Source organism: Megalops cyprinoides, chromosome 1 (assembly GCF_013368585.1).
Source record: "Megalops cyprinoides isolate fMegCyp1 chromosome 1, fMegCyp1.pri, whole genome shotgun sequence".
NCBI classification, from domain to species: Eukaryota; Metazoa; Chordata; class Actinopteri; order Elopiformes; family Megalopidae; genus Megalops; species Megalops cyprinoides.
In genome coordinates this window covers 52,599,735-52,621,066 of record NC_050583.1, presented here as the reverse complement: position 1 = coordinate 52,621,066, position 21,332 = coordinate 52,599,735, and the positions used below count along the sequence as shown (strand labels likewise).

General features: G+C 42.6%; 1 protein-coding gene across 2 annotated transcripts in view; it reads left to right on the top strand.

The window, feature by feature from the left end:
* dock1 (dedicator of cytokinesis 1) overlaps positions 1 to 21,332 on the top strand; it is a 250,829-nt gene that overhangs the window by 137,979 nt on the left and 91,518 nt on the right. For both annotated transcript variants that reach the window (XM_036532118.1, XM_036532109.1), the window contains exons 28-29: positions 10,222 to 10,323; positions 13,095 to 13,189. In XM_036532118.1, the coding sequence (XP_036388011.1) occupies positions 10,222 to 10,323; positions 13,095 to 13,189 (197 nt within the window). The remainder of the gene's footprint in view (positions 1 to 10,221; positions 10,324 to 13,094; positions 13,190 to 21,332) is intronic.

The window sequence follows — 21,332 nt, the reverse complement described above, 5'->3', positions numbered from 1 at the left end:
AAGTTTGAACTTTTGTGTGTTTGCTCTGCTAAAAGGTGTGTGGTTGATGTTTTGGGAATTGGTATTGCTAACAGGAGTTGAATTTAGGTAGACAAAGATGCCTATCAGCAACAATATGTTAAATGCCTCTCTTCATTGTAAATATTAAGAGAAAAAGTCTCTTTGTGTTGCAGAATATTGCATCGTGGACTAAACACATGCAGTGGCATGGCTAAGGTAATTATTTTAGCAATTTAGTGTCTCCAGGAAAAAAAAAGTGCATTGCCACGCCATTTCCAGGTCCACACTGCAAAGCTTTGACCAGCATTCTACTTCTGTGTCATTTTAGGGTAATTCTTTCAATTTAACCCTTTGGTGGCTTTTCAGGTCTTTTTAATTGATTTTTCAGCTTTTGTTAATTGTGCATATGCTGTTCAGATTGGCATTGGCAGTGTGTGCAATTTCCTCCCCAGCAGTCAACTCAGACAAACCAATCCACCTCATTGGGTTCCCCCCTGTTAAGCAGCATTATAATCAAGCTTGCGTATATAGCACATCTGTGATTATCATCATCATTTCTTGAGTCTTGAGCAGCACGGGTCCTTGCTTTGGATGGCTTGCGTACGCCGAACGCCTCGCGTTATGTAATTTCAAAATGCCATCAAGTAGAGCAGCCAGTAATGTCGTAATATTATAGAACATCGTTTAGGATTCCTGGTCCCACGTTTAATTTGCTTTGTTCGGTTGTAAATGAACTCCTAATGTACTCCGACTGGGGAATGACACACCACGCGGCAAGCCTGACAAAGCGCGCGCTGCGGAGAGCATGCCGCTGAACGCTGTCTCGGGCGTCAACCGTCACTTCTCACCGCGTCGCGGCTGAGCGCTCTGCCCGTGCACCAGGCAGGCCCCCGCTGAAATCAAAGCAGCAGGATGGGCTCTCCGGTGATGCTGCTGACGCTGCCAGGTCGCAGTCCTGTCAGGCTGTCACCGCCTACCTCTCGATGTCCTCTTTATCACTGACCTTCCGCTCTTTCTGTGGGGTCTCTGAAAGAAGGGCCTTCCCTTCGAAGAAGACTGAGCTGAAGAAGGGTGGTCATTTCACCTGTCTTCTTCTCTGAAGGGCAAACCGCAGCCTAACCTAGATACGCTTACATTCTCTTGTTTACGCCCAGTGTGTCGTTTATGCCTCAGTAGTTTTAGGATTTTTGGTGACGAAATTGAATTGTGCAGCCAGCTTTGGAATATGTCATAAGGACGCCTTGTGTCATGTATCTCCACAAGGTCCCTTGACTTCAAGCCTTCAAGGCTTCAGGTCTAGTTTGGAATGAGTTCAGATACTACACTGTGTTCATTAAATAAATATATGCCAGATTATTTGCTTCGATCAAAGCTTTTTCTGCAGTATGTGCTGAAATATCTGTACTCTTCATATATTGTGAAACTACAATCTATCCCTTTTTTTCTTGGAAAGCAAGGTGTTATTTTCAAGGTGAATACCTTCCAAATGAAAATGCTTCAAGGTGAATTTCCTTAGTTCACCTCAAGTCATAATGATTACCTTTTTGAAGTTTTACAGATCTTTCTTCAAAGGTATCTGTTTGGATTGTTTATTGGATTGGCTCAGTCATGGCTTGTAGCTGTTTTTTTTGTTTTTTTTTGAGGAAATCAGCTCACAGAAAGTAAGGTATGTGTGGCCTGCATGATGTAAGGTTCTGGGTGTATTATCAGTTTGTACTGCATATGGGGATAAGTAATCATATTTCGTGGGAGTCTTCCGGTATATCAAGCGACGGGTGCATTTATCTTAGAGCAAACATACACTACATAGCACCTACTGTAGATTTTTCTGTTCTGTTCAGTGCTTTTTTGATCAGCCTTTCAGTGCCCGACCTTGGAGATGTCCTTGGGGCTCATGATCTGTAGTCTTCTGAGTCTTCCACGATAAAGATTAAAATGAAAAAACATCCTGCTCTGTGATTCTGCAGTTAGGTTTCCAAGAACCTGGTTAATGGCAGTTCCCTTTGCTCCTCACTTCACAACCGTCCTGTATCCATCTTTATTTTGCTTGTTATTCCGTCTCCCATTACACCGATATCTCTTCCGCGGGATAGGCAGTGGCTTATTAATAAGGGTGTCTGGGCCATAAAAGGGAGATATATGTAACGCAGGGTATTTTGATATCTGACAAATTATAATTCCTCTGACATCTGTGTGCTGCGTCAGCTGCAGCTCCATCAGCCATAAGCGAGCAGAGATTGATGCACCGCCGTAAACATCAAATGAGGGTTTTGCGCGAAGTCTCTGCCATAAGTCTGCTTTATTTGATTCACTCCTTAAACAAAGGAGACTTACCTCGGAGGAGCACTGAGATAAGGCGACGGAACGGGGCTTTCGGGGACGGCGTGCATTGCGTACCCTTACCCGGGACTTTGTTTAAAGATAACGTGCAACACGGGAGTGGCGGATGACCTCATAATCCTGGCGTGGATGGTGGAGGTGGAGTGGAGGTGGGGTTGTGGGGCAGCAGTGTAGCATAGTGCTAAGGAGCAGGGGTTGCAGCCGAAAGGTTGCCAGTTTGAGTCCCCGCTGGGGCACTGCTGCTGTACCCTTGAGCAAAGTACTTAACCCAGAATTGCCTCAGTAAATGTGCAGCTGTATAAATGGGTAACATGTAAAAAAATAAATAAATAAATAACCTAAGTAGCTCTGGATAAGAGTGTCTGCTAAATGTCAGTAATGTAATGTAATGTAATGTAATGTAACGTGATCACTTTCTGGCTTTTATCTCTTGGCCTAACGAAAGGGTTTGATGCTGTGGGGAAATGTGCAGGGTGTGCTAGGGGACACTCTTGAGTTTGAGGGCACGTAATATGTACCTGAGATTGTACTTTACTCACAAATTTATCAGGAGAGAAATTGTGGGCTGATAATAATGGCCCTTGCCCATTAAATCGATACCTACAATATAAACCAGCTCCCAACATCACCATCTCTCCACCTGGAGACATTTAATAAGGAATTCGTTTTTTTAATCTTCCAATAGATAAGCTTCAGATTGGCCAAAATACTCTGTGTCTCAGGTTATGGACGGGACCGACTGAGAGAGCTCTCTTTTGTTTTGGGCCTCGCATATCAGTGCTGTGTATTAAAATGTCATAGTCTCGCTAAGGAAATTACAACCGCTATGTTGCGAAAAACATCCGAGGGAGAAACGGTCACAGCAGTGTATCACCAGTATTTAATTTACTCTAATGGATTTTTCCCCTCCATTAAGGGGCCTGGTTGGCAAAACAACAATTACTTCTGTTTGGAATCTTAAGGATCATTGAAGTCTGAGCCTGATATGTATAAGGGGGAGAATTATTGTAATGTGGCAGTGGGCTGTAATGAGAGCTGGGTTAGGGAAACAGAATCACTGCTGTAAGAATGACAGTTGTCATGAGCAGGTAATTCAGGAACAACTTGGCGTCTCTGAGGTGCTGAGCAGCTTCTTGGTGCAAAAGTCTTGCAATCCTGCAGTCCTCCACCTTTCATTGTTCTATTACTCATCCTCTGTCATATTATTACTGTTATTATAAATATTGATGAATTATGGATCTGTTTCATTTAAGTCCATTTACTGCAGTAATCCTGGGCTTGTGTAAGCTGGGTTGCTTTGCTGCAGTCATGTACATTATGACATCAGATGGTTTCATGTAACCAATGCATGAGTGGTGTTATGACAGAACTAGATATTTAAACAGGCTGTGGGTTCAACTCCTGGATGTGGCAAAGTTGTAAGATCTTTCAAGTCACTAAACCAGAATGGCTTCAGTAACATCCAGCTTGGAATTGTATGTGTGTGTGTCTGTGTCTGTGTCTGTGTCTGTGTCTGTGTCTGTGTCTGTGTGTGTGTCTGTGTGTCTGTGTGTCTGTGTGTGTGTGTGTGTGTGTGTGTGTGTGTGTGTGTCTGTGTGTGTGTGTGTGTGTGTGTCTGTGTGTGTGTGTGTGTATGTGTATGTGTATGTGGGAAATAGAATGCTGAGGTCACCTGATTGGTGTGAGAGAATCACAGCTGTCTCCATGTTTCCAGGCAGCATTGCAGGTATTGAAGCTCTGTTTTGAACTGTTCCACTGGTGGCAGTAGTTATGTCCTTATGTCCTCCTGTAGGAATCCTCACCTTACCTGCGTGTGTATACATTGTCATTTCTAAATCTGCCAGCAAACTCTTTATTAGTTTCTTTAATGAAATTAAACTAATTTGTTGCATCGAATTCGGCCTGAAATGTCAAAGGGCTCCCAGTGCTTGCAGAGCCGTCTCCCGGGACCTGGCTGCTGCCCACACCGACGCTCATCGAGCGCGCAGTCAGCCAGGGCTATTTCTCTCTCTCTCCTGCTCCCCCATTTATCTGCATTGCTACTCAGTAATTGGATTCCTAGTTCACAGTTAGGAAGCGAGCATTAAGCAGCAGTCATTTGCACTCCACTTTCTAATCAAGCTCTGCCTAATTGGTATAAATTCTATTGCTGCAATGGCACAGGCACCAGGTATTAATTCCCTAGAACATTTCCCCCTCTCATACGTTTTGTGCTCTCCGGTTTTGTTTGCTGTGACCACCTTTTAAAATCCGTTTTGAATTGGTCGGAGATTTAACTTCAGTAAATGCAAAGCATAATCAGAAGTATATGTTTGCTTGTAGTGTTTCAGAAAATGATAATGAAAAGAATGAAAAAATATTGCCAAAAAAAACAGAGCAAACAACAGATGACATAACAACCAACTGTAAATGCAGCCAACAGTGCAGGAGATTTGCATTTTATTTTGGGGATTTTAAGCTTTTGATAGCATGAAGTCACTGATGGCTGGAGAAATGTAGGAGTCCAGTGCATCTGAGGAGGTGCTTTGTTTCTGGTAAGTGCACTGCTAGAGTGCAGTGAATAGGAACTGGGGGTTTCCCATTTAGAAGCACTGTTTTAATGGAGGACGTCGTGCTGGTAACTTTTCTTTGCACCGTGACTCACCGCTTTTGATGTTGACCGTGAAACGCTTCCAGCCATTGCTGTTAGTTGCTCTTTCCAGCACTGACTGAATTTCAACTGCTTATTGATTCATTAATTCATACATTCATTTTACTCTTAATTACAGGCCACAGTCAATTGGTAGTATTTTAATGAAATTAAAGAAAAGCTTTATGATGATGTGCATTTTTTAACATTTTAAAGCTTACACAATTGTTACTCTGTGTCTCTCTTTCCCTAGGCATCTGCTTGAAGTATCTTTTTTTTATCCAACGGTCAAACAAATGCTTGCACATACTTTATGAGTTTACAAGTCTTGGATCATAAAATAGGAATTACGGTACTCTTTTAAAATATGTAGGTGGCACTTTTAGATGCTGGCTCTGGAATGGGCCTGCAGTACTTCCTACTGTTTGGACGGTCTTTTGATTTTTAATATTTATGATGGCTCTTCAATGCAAGCTCAGCTGTGCCCAGTGTCACCGTTGCTGTTTAATTTTAGGATTCAGTCGACCGAAATGTTGTTTTTTTTTGTTTTGTTTTTTTTGTTTTTGAGACATAGAATGTTCCACAGACCTTAAAAAGCCTTTAAAAATAGATTTGTCCTCTTTGTGCTGTAATTAATGTTTTTTTTTCTTAAAGTGCTTACACAGTGTTTTGAGATACCTTCTGTCTCATTGCTTTTGTACTCTGCCTTATAATGTCAGCAGACACAGTCCTTACCTTTCCACATTCAGACCTGCCTCTGTATCTGTGTGGGCAGTCTAATTTAGTCACTCTTGTGCATGTGTGAGAGTAGTTTCATTTAGTCCTGCTTTTGTGTGTGTGTGTGTGTGTGTGTGTGTGTGTGTGTGTATGTGTGAGAGGGCAGTATACTTTAGTCCTGCTTATGAATGTGTGTTTGTTTGTATGTATGTATATGACAGCAGTCTCTGTCAGTCTTACTCATATGCATCTGAGAGCACTCTTGTTTAGTTCAGATGGAGTGTATGAGAGCTGTCTTTTATTTGATTTAGTCCTGCTTGTCTGTACGAATGAGCGGTCTCATTAAGTTCTGCTCTTGTGTGTGTGTGTCTCGCTTTCTTCAGAAAACCGGTAGCTGCTCGGTGGTAGTTTTCAAAGAGTAAAAGCAGAGACCATTTATGATTTGGGAGATTATGCACTCTAGTTTCCTTCCTGCAGGGATGGTAAAAAGACGCTTTCCAGCAGCAAAAAGATGGACTTAATACTTCATACAATAAGTTCTGTCTTTTCATTTATAACACAAAGGCTCATATCACTGCATATCAAAGTAGAGTACGCCATCTTGATTACTACAGTATTGTTGATACAGTTCTCAGCACAATCCTCTACATCTCTTTATGATTCACTTTCTTAGGTTATGGAGCGATGGCTGTGCTCATTGCCACACCAGGAGCTGACTTTGGATGTTGTGCAGTGCTGTTAAATTTGTAAACCAGAATTTAATAGTTTTAGCTCTGCACCAGCATGCATTTCCTTTGTAAAGTGAAATCTGGGATTCTTCAGTTCTGAAGAAAATTTGTGTTTTTGTTTTTTTTTTTTTAACTCAGAGATGTCTAAATGTCACGCAGACAGAGTTTTTGTGTTCCCCGTCTCATACGTCCTGACCCGCCAAGACTGCTTTTGACTAATAGCTGTCCTGATCGGACATAACTGCAAACACAGACCAAGTGATTTTGCCAGGAGTTACAAAAGAAATGTCTCTAAGGAAGAAGGCAAAACTCATTTTATGTTGTATACATCTGAAGAGCTCCAAAGAGTGAGCTGAGAGCATGTCAGTTGCAGAAATGTTTTTTTAAAGGAACGTGTAAGCACCAGGGGATGAATTTGCAGTTACGTTTGACCCACTTTTTGGCCAGTTGTCCTGGATGAGATAATCCTTTGGAGCTTATTCTAGAAGGCCTGCACATCGTTGTGGACGTCCTTTACCAAATGCTTGCTCCAGTGTCTGTATATGAAAGCCCCTTCCTATTACCAACAGTACTCGTGCCCTTATCCCCCTCATCTATGATGAGGACCTTCCATCACACATTTTTAGTACATTACCATTGTGTCATTACATTACACTAAAAAACATAAGTGTATCCATTCAAGTCAAATGAGCTACAGTGTCAGACCAGGCTAACAATAATCTCAGACCAGTGAGTGTGAGCATAACACTATTCAAGCCCTACCACAACTTAACTAGTGTAGCCTGACCAGACAAAGGAAGCCAAGTATACTACCATACATCAGTTACTAGATCACAGGATCCAAATTAGTTAATGAACAGCATCAGTTTTTTTATTTTTTTTTTTAAGCGTCAGTGGATCTGAGGGGCTAGAAGTAGAATGATAGCCTTGATAACCTCCTCGCTGTACACTGGGCCCTGCACACTGTGAGCAGAGAGGTGTCTGGTACATGGTGAATGCCGACACTGCTTCAGGGAGGTATTTTGGCCCAGCTTTGATTATTTCAGTCATTCCTAATTACAGCCTCGGGGTAGACTTTGCGCAGAGTCAGAAGATCCAGTATGGAAACAGCCATGAAAGACAAATGACTGAGTCATAGTTCTATTGTAGCAGGCTCATAATTACAGCTTTTAGATCAACAGACTGTGTTTGCTTTCGCATGAATACCTGCGAAAGGGAAATCAACCCTTTCTACCTTTTATTTTTTTTTCCTGTCTTGAGACATTTTATTTTAAAAGCCTGTTGTTGCTATTAAAATCAGTTAATGATTATGTTACTGCCTATTAATTTAGAGGTGCTTTTTTTTTTAGAGATGGAAAGCAGATTGAGAAACAGTGGTAAATCAGTGTGGCATTGCTGGATTGATGGTTTGGAATGATTTAGAATGTATCTTAAAAATGTTCCTGTTGTGGTAATAAGCAGAGCTCGTAACCCAAAGGTTGCCAGTTTGGTGAGGCACTGCTGTAGTACCCTTGAGCTAGGTGCTTAACCTGAATTTCCCCTGTATATCCAGCTGTAAAAATGGATAACATAAAAACTGTAAGCTGCAGAATACAAGCTTCTCTGGATGAGAGCATCTGCCAAGCAAATATAATGTAAAATGCAGTGTAGTCTAAAGTGAAAATCTCATTTGCTTACTACCTACTTTCAGTTTTCTGTTTTTAAAAAAGAAGACATAAATAATAACAGCAAATCACCTGTCTGATTCATTTTGCAGTTGCAAACTCTCTGGTGTCCTCCATTAATCACAGATTCTGGGTTTACTTGAACCCATCGCATGGTGTTTTCAGCAACGCCTGTCATGTCCCCTTTGGAGGCAGTCAAAACAACTGAGTGATACTGTAATCCAAAGTTATAGCCATTTGCATAGTGAAACAGCCAGTTCAAAGCTAAGTCAACAGTGCTGTCAAGCTGCACTCCCTCCTCCCTCTTTTCCGTATCCATTGTGATTTTCACCCACTGTGTCTTGTGTTTCTTCAGCCATATTATATTGCTAAATTACCTCAAAGCAGATCTTTATTCAGTATTCAAGTATATCCTTTTTGCGTAGTTATAATGAATCAAACCTATTACCTGTATTTTGGAGGTTTTTTATGTCACAATAATGGCAAGAGTGAATTGGTTTGTATGAATCATCACTTTTGACTCTTATGAGCAGAGTAGTTGTATGAACATTACTCCAGTATAATTCTGTAGGGGGTTACAATGCATTCTTGTCTTGTTTCAGCAGCAAAACCCCTTTGAAATGTCTGTGCCCTTTATGGCTTATCAAACCTCAAGACTATTTCATTTGAATGGACACACATCCTATTAGCCACTCAGTGGATTTTAATTTAACAGTTAGTAAATGTACTTGAATCTTTCTTTCTCCCTGTACAGTCAGTGGAACTTCATGGGAAAACTCTCCACTGACCTTGTTGTATTCCTTCAATACATTGAGAAGAACATTAGAAAGTGTTTGTCTTTAATCAATTGATGTTTTTTTTTCTCCCGTGAACAAAAGCACTGATTGAATTGATTCATTACACTTAATTGTATTTGATTGGCTGCTGATGGCATGGCATCCCACATGTGCCCTTCCCTTTGCTGACTGTATTTGCTTATTTATTGATTTTTATTTATTTACTTATTTATTTATCTTTGTCAAAATACATTAATATACCCCAACTTAAAATGCCCAGTTTTCACTCACAATTACATTACATTACATTCATTTAGCAGGCACTCTTACCCAGACCGACTTACATGCATTACATTGTTCTTACATGTTATCCATTTATACAGCTGGATATTTACTGACCCAATTCTGGCTTAAGTACCTTGCCCAGGTGTACAATAGCAGCATTACAAGCCTTGCTCCTTACCGCTATGCTTCCATTCCGTTCCATTCCATTTAGTTTTACTTTGTTCTGATTGGACAGCCACATAAACCACGTGTCAATGTGCAGGGAAGAAAGAGTCGAAATAATTTTTCATTGTTGTATGGTCACTTCTCCCCTGCGGTCATCCATAAAGCCGACCACCCCCACCTACCCCCCCCCCCCCCTCCCCAACCCAGGTTCCCGTCTCTTTGCGCTAGCCTTTATTTCATCACTTTTATAGCACTTTAGCTTCTGTTGCAGCTCTGCCAACTTTACAAAGTGTCCTCATAGGTTCTTATCTTGCACTTTTTTTGGAGGATGATATTTTCCCTTTTTATTTTATTTTATTTTATTTATTTATCTGCAATTTTGCCTCTGGGCTGCCAAGTGGTTTGCTGATGTCAGTCATGCTCCGGTGGCCGTGCCACAATAACCCATACCTTTATGGCACTGGCTTTTGCCGCTGTTAATTGCGGCAATCACCTGACAGGTTGCGCTGGCTGAAGTCCTCAGAAGTGAGGTGGGTGTGCCGTGCGTGTTAATCAGGACCGCAGTGGTGAACCCACAGATTGATATCCAAAGTATTAATCACCCAGGTGAGCAGGACGACTCTTCTGGTGCCGGTCCAATCGGGGGCCCGTCCACCACCAGCTGCCGCAGGGAGAAGCAAGAGTGGGTTAACGAGATGGCGGCACGGGATCTGGCTCCCCCCCGGATCCCCCAAAGTGCACTCCTCTCTGTGCCGCGCGGGCCGGGCCTGATTGTGTTGATATTGCTAATTCTCCTAACTGCCGCCACGCCATCTGCTCCACCAGGTTTGCTCCGCACAAATGGGAAATTGAGTTGCTTGTGTGACGGTGCTTACATCTGTGTTTTTCCTTCTTCATCTCTCCCTCCCCCTGTGCAGGGCAGCTTTGTTGCCAGCATGACTGCCACCCTGAGGCAGATGGAGGAGTACCACTACGCTCACCTGATCAGCACCTTCGGCAAGATGAGGACTGACGTGGTGGTGAGTGAGCCGACGCCTGTACTTGCCATTACCACCCCAACCCCCTCCCCACACGTGCACACACACACACACACACACACACACACACACACACACACACACACACACACACGCTTCGCCCCAGGGAAAATGGGTCTGATGCAGTGCATCTTAAAGATCGAGCCGCCATCACTAGGCCCTCTCTGTCCATCACAAAGCCTCCTGTTTGGTGTCAGTGGCCTGAAATGGATGTGTCCCCCCAACAGCAAGAACTGCAGCAGCAATGCTGATACAACACTGAAGCACAAGTCAAGCACATCCACAGTGCTCTTTTTTTCAACTCCTTATTTTGATTTAGTGAATGTAATTTCAGAACAGCAGTTTTCAATTAAAGCAGATCCCTTTAAAAACATGCCCAATACTCTCAATAAAACCAAATCACCGCCACTTATTAAGCAATGGTAAATTGTGGTGCTGACTTGCTAATGTATCGGATCAGCCTAATGCAGAGTATTCCACATTTCTTTCTCAGCAGATTGCAGGAACTTATTAATGGTCTTTATTAATTGGTGTGTAGCGTCTGTAGAATTGATTGCCAGTTCGCTGAAAGTCTTCCTAGCAATGTTGTTGTTTTACTAAATGTAAGGTTATAATCATCAGGAAAAAGTCCATATATTCCTTGAAGGTCAGTCTTCATAAGAGTTTGCAGGAACCCTACAGCAATCGAGGAAAGAGTGGGGGAAATCTTGATTGATGTTTTAGATTTCAATTTTTAATATGTCTAGCCTCAGAGCAAGATAATCTCAGCATTTAAAGTGGCATAGACATACTTTAAGATAACATCCCAGACACATCAACTCAGCCGCTTCATTAGTCCATTAAGGACTGCAAAAAAAAAAAAAAAATGTTTTTTTTCCTTCGATTGATGTGCCCGCTGACACAGGATTGGGGAGAGCAGACAGCCAGACATGTTAATTGCGTCAGACCTCAGCCAGACCTAATTGTGAGCCTGAGCAGATGCATCCCTTTAAAATGTAATAGTTGCAAAGTTTGTGGTTTTCAGTTGAGCGAGGAAGACGTTCACCTCAACTGCCTTCTCCCTTACTACACCTGTGTGTACTGATGTACACCTGGGAGTTTCTAACATTAGAAATCAAGGCTGGCCTTAAATGGCTTCTTAGGAGTTAAGCCTTGATCTGCATGCAGTACATCACTTGTTCTTATCACTGCCATGATCACTAGCAGAGGTTGTTGGCCTACTGGACATAATGCACCGCATAACTACTAAATCAATGTTCTAGAAACCGTCACAGTGCAGGTATAACTGAAGTATCTGAGTAGAAGGCTACGCTTTATCCTGTCTTGACTTCTATACTGAAGCTACATAGTATCATTATGTTCATTAGTAGAATAGTAATAATATCATGTTTAGCCAACATGGCAGTGTTAAAGTGCGCAACTAATGCTTATTGGACATAATTAGTTCAATCTGTTGGAAAAATGAGGTCTTGTGAAAAGAGAGAGGCAGCAGGGTTTGACTCTGGATCGATTCTCCGACGTTTTACAGGGAGGGTGGTTTATTTCAGAGGGGTGGCAAGCAATCGCTGTGATGAAGACAGGCCTCTTTTCAGAGATTTATGGTGACTGAATCTGGCATGGGGAACTGCGTCATTTCCCAAAACTGGCTCAGGCTCAGGACAGTTAGAGATGTTTTTGGATTTGTCCAACAAAGTCGCCCAAGGTCTGCTACTGTACCACTCAAGGCCTGCATCTTACAAAGCACTCATAATACCCTTGTGTATACCTAAGCAGATACATAATGCATCCTATTGCAGTTTATAACAGCAGGGTCCTTATAATATGTTATGCCACGAGTGCTGTAATGTTTAACACAGTGTTCTTCACAAACTTACGTCTGTTTTGTACATAATGTGTATGCCTGCTTATGACAAGGTGTATGGCAGTCATTGTGAGCTAATGTAGGCGCTGTGAATGCTTTACTTTCCCTCTGAAAGAGTTACTGTCATATTAACATGTGGCATTATACCTACTGTGTGAAGACAGTGCTGTATGAATTTTCATTGTGTGTATTGAGTTTTTAAACTGACCAACGGTTCCCATCAAGATTGACAGTGCGGTACAGTGTTGTTAGCTCCCTGTCAGTGTGAACACTGCCCATTTGATGTTGAAGTGGAGCACTTCTTTGTATGAGACTCTTAATCAGGCAGCCACGTCTCACACGACAGTATTTACTCTTTTTTCCTCCTTTAGTGTCAGTCATCAGTCATTGGCATGTCTTTAAAATATTCTACAGGCTGAGATTCAACTTTATGGATGGGCGATTAACATCGCATCCACATTTATGCAATGTCAGTGTCCCTTCGACACTGCTAAAAAATACTTTTAAAAATATATATTTTTCCATATCTCATGCTTGTGACACAAAGGTAAAACCCATGTGATGAGGCCACATACAGGCCTCATAACGCCAGCAGGGGACGAACTGTCTCACACACCCCAGAGATTTAGTATTCTGATCCGGCGGGATTCAGCCGCTTGTAAATATCGTCGTCTGCAGTGTCCTTCAAAGGGAAGAGCGTGTGTGTGTGTGTGTGTGTGTGTGTGTGTGTGTGTGTGTGTGTGTGTTATTCACCTCAAGTCTTAAAAACCAATCTAAAATGTATTTCCCATCTGGGGGCTGAAGCCCTTCCGGTTTATTGCAGCTTTGTTCTTATGGTCCGGGGGTTGAGAATAACAGTCTTCATTTCATTTGCTTCCTTTTCTCTTTTCAGGATTTTCTGATGGAAACATTTATCATGTTCAAGGATCTCATTGGGAAGAACGTCTACCCCGCCGACTGGGTCATAATGAACATGATGCAGAATAGGTAAGTACAGGGTAACTCCTGCCAGTCCCCATGCCGGAGCCCGCCGAGTGGCTTTGATCCCCCCCTCCCCGCTGTTGTTGCTTAGGAACGGCAGTCAGGAATACGCAAGGACGTCTTTAATGTTTTCCTCCGATGCAAATAGCGGCCCACGGCCTCTGCCGCCAAAGAGCCGGATGACGAGGGCAGCCCGCAAAAAACAAGGCTATGAATTAGGAATGCCACACGCCGTTTTCCGGCCGTTTCCTCCCCAAAGTTTGCGGTGTGCCGCATCTTGTCGCTTTTGTTGTCTCTCTCTTGTTTTATTAATGCGCTCCTGCGCTACTTCCTCCGAAACGTGTTCCTGGGAAAAAAAATAAAAAAGAGAAACCGAAATTGTAACGGACTTTGAGACAAGTTGTCAGAATGTGGATTTGTTTCCTGTGTGCTGCAAAACTGTATGCATTTTAAGTATTTATAAGGATTTGTATTACTCGAAGAATACCATCAACTTTTACAGAGTTATTTTTTAACAATCAACTTTTTATTTTTCAATCTATCAGTGCGTTATTCAGGCTGTGCACATTGACTTATGCTGTGATATACCTTTAAAGATGTGTAGTCATATTGATATACGAAGCGGTGGTCAATATATGAATTTACATGAGTCTCAGGTCTTTATTGATTTTTGAATTCAGATGCCGTTGCACATGGTTAAAGGGGATGAATTTTTAGTTTAATCTGTCTGTCAGTGGTCCTGTGAATGGACTTCAGATGGACATCTATTCGGAGGAGCAGCGTGCGCAACTACACATTAATGAGCATTCTGTGGACATTAAACAGCTATGTGTCAGTGACTGACTTTGGCACAGAGACCGTAACGCAATTCATTACAGCTGTCATGGAATCTAATAACAGTCAGAGAGTAAAACCTTGAGTGAGTTTTTTGCAGAAAATAGCTCGAATTCCCTGAACCCTAACTCCTGTGGACAACTGCATTAACTATAAGTCGCTGTAAACAATGATGGATAAATAACAGGACAACTGTTGTCAGCTTTGTCAGCTGAGCGGGTGTCAGGGTGCAGACGATGGCAGGCATTTCCGCACCTCTGAGGTAGACACATTTCTCTCCTGGGACTCCCTCCTGGAACCCTGCGCAACCTCGGAAAACAGGCTTTTATTAAAGGGAACCCTCTGTGTTTGACTTTCATTTCAGTCTTTTTTTTTTGGTCTTGTCATGGCTGACTTAACGTTAGCCATATCATTGCATTATTTTGAAGAAATAGGGTCGGGTATTTTTAGGAGGTGAACGTGTCTGCGGATGGGGTACACTTCCTGTTCTAAATGAAGGGCTTTCCTCTCATCTTAGGTGTGCATGATTATGGAGAACAATCTGTTGGTACCAGTGTTGTTGTAGTTTGTAAGCCTGTAACTGTGGTAAAATTTACATTTTGTGTTTTTAGACTGTATTTATAGTCATTTTTTAAAAAAAAACCATCGGCTGTATTTTAAAAGAAGAAGAAAATCACCCACTTCTTACATTTGTGGATGCTGGGCATGTCCACATTCATCTGTTTATTCAGACTGGAGTGTGATGCGAGTGATTCTTGCCATAAAACTCTTCTGGATAAGGGAGTTTTCTGTTTCATATTTCGCCATCAACATGAGCAAGGAATATCAGGATGGAAATGGCTTTGGTATTTCTTTATATTTGCTGGGGCCCTGTCATAAGCCCCTGTGATTGCTACAAGCGGCGCCTTGGCCAGGTTTCGATATTGGAGCTCGCGCAGAGACCCAATAAACATTTCAGCCACCTGTGTCAAAATGCAAAAGACAGAGGGTGTCTGTGATGAAGGCCTTGTCTGCCCCGCAGGTGTGGAAATCACATCTGTTGTGCTGGAGAGAGGGAGAGAGCCGCGGTGTTAATGTATATCGGGGAATGAAAACATTCAGGTGCCCCTGGCCCACATGGGCAAATGCCATGTCTTTGCAAACCCAGTGTGAGCGTGCGTGCGTGCGTGCGTGCGTGCGTGCGTGCGTGCGAGTGTGCACGTTGCATAAGGATGACATGGCGAGCGAGCGTGACGGTTGTATCCTTCTGAGGAATTGCTGTTGCATCCGCATCAGGCTCTGCTCTGTGACAGGCTTTGAATAAAGGTGGCCTAATTGCAGTAATTAAATCTCAGAAAAGCCATCTTGTAGCTTGAACTTTAATCTTCAGCACTGTGCCAGATTGATTGTACGCCTCTGCACCCAGCTGTAATATCCACCAAGACGGATGGCTATATCGAGGCGTCAGCAGTCCGCCGATTACGATTGCTGCACCTCGTTGCCATTAACTTGGGCCCACCACCAGCGCTGCGGTACCTCTGCCCAAAACAATCATTCCTACTGCCTCCTTCCCCTGCGCTGTCTTCCTGGACCACTTGTAAACAGATCTCCCGCTGAAGTGCCCGCAAGCGTTTGTTCCAGACAAACACTTGACCACCTGACTCGACATTACAGTCTTTATTATGTGGTGCTGATGGTTTGGTTTGGAGGGCTGGAAAGCAAAAACCTTGGCTAAACTAATTTCTCTAGATATTGTTAAGCGGATAGTATGATAGTCACCGTGGTACTCATAGACTGTTTGGTTCTGAAGACCAGTTATGAGAGCCAGCAGATCCAAGTGACCACCCTTGGTCTGGTACAGTATGTGTGTCAGGTATTTCCTGTGCAGACAGTCTCATAGCCAGTGCTGTATAGTGATGCACTCATGCAAGGCAAGTAAAGGAATGTCACCTTGTCTACCAGCTCGGACTTGAATATCTGTGTTTAGTGCGTTTATTCGTTGAGTTTCATTGAATGAAAAACAGGTCTCTCGGACTCATTCAGATTCATCTAATATTTTTCTGTTTTTGACAGGAGATGAATAATGCAGTTGTCAAAAATGTGAGGAATGGGAAAAATATTTCCATTAGTTGTTGTCTGAGAGATTTCGTGTTTTTCAGACATGGTATTTGTAAACAAGGTGACACGTCCATTTGTTTTTCTCGTTTCAGCTTACTAAAACAAGCGTGTGAGTGTCAGGGGACCACTTGTCCTAGACGTTTGGCATATTGTCCCTGATTAGGGAGGAGGTAGATATGTACTATCTATCCCCATCACGGAGGGGACTGGGTATGTCAGCAGCAGCCCCTCATTCGCTGCCATTATCGTGGAATATTTGCGAATGCTGCGCCCTTCGTGAAAAGATGTAATCTTACGAGTACGGGCCAAAGGGGAAAAAAAAAATTCCTTCTGTTTATGTATGTTGGGAAACTCTAAACACAAAGGGAGATATTGTTACAGTTTTTGTCGTGTATGCGTATCTGTGAGAGAGAGAGAGAGAGAGAGTGTGTGTGTGGGGGGGGATATCGTGAGTAGTCAGGGTTCAGATTGTTCTCGCAGCCTACTGTACTCCAAAGAAGATGGGGAGTGAAAAAAATTCTTCTGTATTATTAATGTATTAATGGCACGGTAGAACGACTTCCCTAATGGTGGCCTCCTCTCTCTCATGCCGCGTGACGTCGAAGCAGGCCGGGGGGGGGGGGGGGGGTTTGGGCTCTGGGGGTTTCTCCTGAGTCTGTCAGTGGGGGCAGGAGAGCAGGGAGTGCACGAGTGCCAAGATCTCGCCGAGGGCTTCTTCTGTCACCGCCGGCACCGCAGCCGCGCTAATGAGCCGCTCCACACCCCTCCCCTCTCCCCCCCTCCTTCTCTGCATATCCACTCTTAATGGCTGGCAGGATGATGGCGACGGTGGCGGTGGCGGGCGATCCGCTAATGATAATAAATAGCCGCGGTCTCGGGAAGTTGTTGGAATAAGCAGGCTCTAAAGATAAGGACTGGGCTTCGCGTCAGAGAACAATAGTCGCCGCCGCGAGAAGAAAAGACCTACTCTGCGCACTGATTAGTACAGGATTGATTACAGGACGGTGTTGCCCTTACCCAAAATGCTTTGTGCTCTGAAGCCAGGCCCTGGGAGAGAGCGCAGGCCTACCTGTGCTCCTCCCTGCGACCTGTGATGCTGATATAAGCTGTTTACACTGCGGTCCATGCTGACACAGTATAAAATATTTAGAGGCAATAAATTACCAGCATTGCATGGGAGCCTAATTTTTTTATTTTTCTGGCTGGACCGGCAGATTTGGTCCCAAGGTTGTCTGTGAGCTGAAGCGGACTGTTGCTTCAAGAGAAATTCGCTTCCATCCCTTATAAGGCATATGGATTTTCATTCCGAGGGCAAATCCTTGGGCATGACGTGGCTGTAATGGATTTGCATTATACCTCGGGATCTCCCTGTCCGCACGACTTACAATCACCATTAGGGCCGTATGGTGGGATGTTAGCGTGCAGCACGTTTTTTGACCTGCATGGCCAGTCTGAAGAAAGATTACATCTCTGAATCGAAGTGAAAGATAAATTCAGTTAGAGGGAAACGCAACCAGATCAATGTTATTTACTGTAAAATGCCTTATTGTGTAAGTCAACTGGTTTGTTCTGTTCATTGCTTTTACTCAATAAAGCGCAGTCAAGCCCCCCCATGTGAACAAAGTGTATAGTCACTGTGTACAATGTTTTGTCTTAACATGTTAACCTGTTCCTTTTGTTTGTATACATATATATCCTTTTTTCAGCCATGTTTGAGAACTTAGTGGTTAAAAGTGTGGCACACCATGATGGGGCTACTCTGCCTCATTGAGTTCCCCTTGGTATGCTAACATATACAGAAGTCACATTAGATAAGCCATGAATTAATTTACACCGTGCACTCCACAGGAACGAACTCATTTTTTAAAACAAGCGCTGCACCAATATTTGCTGTATACTGTTTATTCAATATAATAAATTAAATTTACAACCTGTATAGCAATATGTGTATAAAAACATATTAGTCATTGGGACATGCTGCAGTGATCACTGTTACAGTCTAACTGGACTTAAACTGTTAGTAAAGATATTTTGTACACTCCAGAAAAAATGCACACTAACAAAAAACTAAATTGATTTTATGGATAGTGAGGTGAAAAACAGCCAGCTGGTATTCCTTTCTTCTTACAGCTAAGTTGCTTGCTGGTTCTGTAGATCCAAATATGTTTGTGAAATCCTGAAGCTTACAAGAAAGACCACACAGGAGAAGTAACCCATCAGCGTTGTACAATTGTCCATGTGTTGTGAAAAACGGAATCATGGTGAGGTAATAAGACATGACAGATCATAGTTTGCAACAAATATGGTCAGTATTTACGAGTATAAAGGTATGCTTTTTAACATATTGCTAGGCACTAGACGTAGCCTGGTTCGTTAAGTACCAATACCCAATCGAAAGCAAGAAGCAAGAATTATCTGGCAGAAAAATTTCCCCATGTAGAACATGTCTTTTGCTTTTTTCTTACAGGATATATTGGTAGAGGCCTTGTGCTAGCACTGTTCAGACTACTAACATATAACCGAAGACCGAGTATGCCTTTTCTCACATCTAGCTAGCTGCCATTTTTAATGATAGCCTTAAATGTCAAACTTGGATTGTGAAAGTAATCTAACATTCAAGAGACTGAAGCCTTGTCATGTCATTCTCCTTGTATATAAAGTGTTGACACAGATTATTATCCAGATAACACTGAAAATTCAGCCTCTAGTGCTGTTGAAGCTAAAAATGTTCTGATTTACTTACTGGTTGAGGAAGGTGTGTGGTCAGAACTGCCATGAGTAACCCAGTCACAATACCAGTCAAAAGTTTGGACACATCTGATTAAGACGATGGGAAACATGCATTCAAGTACATTTTGGTCTTAACACTTAAATACTTGAAATTTGTTTCAAAGACAAATTTAAATAGTGAAGTTGATGCCTATGTATTAATTTCTAGTTGATGCCTGTGTATGAATTTTTAAAAAATATTTTTTGGCTTCTTTGAAGAACCTAAAATATAGGATAAGATCAAATATTAGATTTTATTTTGATTTGAGTTGTTTTGATTTGTTTAGCACTTTTTTGGTCGCTGCATAATTCCATTTGTGTTATTTCATAGTTTTAATGTCTTTACTATTATTCTAAAATGTGGAAAGTAGTAAAAATAAAGAAAAACCATTCTACTAGTAGGTGTGTCCAATCTTGCCTGGTACTATACGTGGAAAGGACATAATTCTCCTTATGCCAACCAGAACTTTCAAGACACAGGAGTACAGAGATTAGAAGGTATGCAGGTGCTGAATATCTGTTTAGTGTATAGCCAGTAGTGTGTATAGCCTATAGAATTAGATGCTCCCAAATGTTATGTTTCTTGTTGAAATAGGTGCATGAATTACAAAGGTGCTCAAAGCCATGTCTGCCTCTGGCCACATGACTTTCATTACATCATCAATTTATGTTATTGACTATTGAATAGTTGAATAGCCTTTTTGAAAATCTAGCCTACAGTTCATTTATGAGGGACCAACAACATTTGCAAATTACACAAGACATTAGTTTGCGTGGAGAGCAAATACTTAGTTCCTGCTGTGTTTAACAGGCCCGCCATTGGGATTTCCCTTTGCATTTCCAGCAAACACTGTAAGCCAAGTGTTGCCTCAGATGTTGCCCATATTAGAGGGACTGTTGCAGTCCCTCTCTTTCCCCTGCTCGAACGTCGAAGCAGATTTCTGTTAAATGCCAGCTGGTGCGGTGCTATCTAATGCTCAGTGGACCTTCACAGGTTGATCCAGCATCGGTTTGTGTTGTTTGTCAAAGACCCTCCATCTCACTGGGGGAAGGACGAGCAAATGAACATTGTCTGTTATTCTGGCTCGGACTTTACTTTGTATCTATCTGTTTGCCCAGCCTTTTCCCATCAGCCAGGGCTGACCCTGATTAACCATATGTGCTACTCATCTCACTGATCTCCCAAAATCACTATTGTGTCCCCCTACACCTCAAGGCTTAGTCCAGCTTGTTAATGTGAGACTGTGTGTGGCAGATCCAAGAAAAGACCTTGTTCTCTTGAGATTATCACTAAGGAACGGTACAAAGCACCTCTAATGGTATAATGGTGCTGTGTGGGAATGTGTTGTATGTACAGCTGTGGTGTTTGTGTGGGGAAGTTGATGGTTAAATATCAAAGGACCGGGGCGGGTGAGGAGAGAGGGTGAGGGCCAGTGGATGAGAGCATGGGCAGCAGCAGAAAACGACTCTTTAACTCTGTGACCCGTGCGATCAATCCCACACAGCTTTATTAACTGTATTACCAAAGCCGTCTCTGCCTTGGTGACAAATGCAGGACCTCTACCTGCCTGATTGCTGTGATAAAACTTATTAAAGCCGTGTGGGGGTTGAAGGGAAGGGGAGAACCGAAAAGAAAGAACTCTTAAAAGGCCTACAAAAGGTCGTACTACATGCCCACTGCAGACTGCCGCTGCAGGGCATCCCAAAGTCCCTGACTGGAAAACTACCTGCGCCACCCCTGCTGACAATGAATCAATGATCAGCAAGCGATCCCGTTTGACTAGCTGAGCACCAATCATTAAGCTCATTAGAATCAGGTGCCCTGTTGTGCTGTGGTTCTGTCGCTGTACAATGAGGTGTCTTGATAGCCACTGTAATGGAAGTAATTAGCCAGGGGGTCTAATCAGAATGTGCGATTAGTATGAAATTGTAATTAAAACCGGTTGAAGCAACTGTTTAAGATCCCAAACAACGGATAATTGGGTTGACTCCAACGTACAGAGGTGCTGTCAAAGCCGAAAGAAATGACTTTACTGGAACTCACAGGGCAATATCCACTGGTGCTTCACAGCCAGAGGTTTAATTGACATCTGAAATAGAAAATAAAAAAGAACTTTTCAAAGAGCACACCGAGAATAAAACCTTTCATGCAGAACCCAAAGGAAAATGGGAGGAAAAAAAAGATCACAGCAACGATATAATTTATTATCAAACAGAGCCATTTCTCAGTGCCAACATTGTTAATCAACTGACAATGCATAAATTCAGTAGCTGCATTCAGTGTGGGCCTTCAGGGAAATGTCTTCCACAGATATGTGACTGAGGTAGTGAAGTAAATTTTTTTCCGATCGATCTGTCTATCTGTATCCGTCTGTGTGTATCTGGCACAACTTTCACAAGAGTTGGTCTGCGTCTTCTCCTGCTATATTATTATTATTTTCTGTCCTAA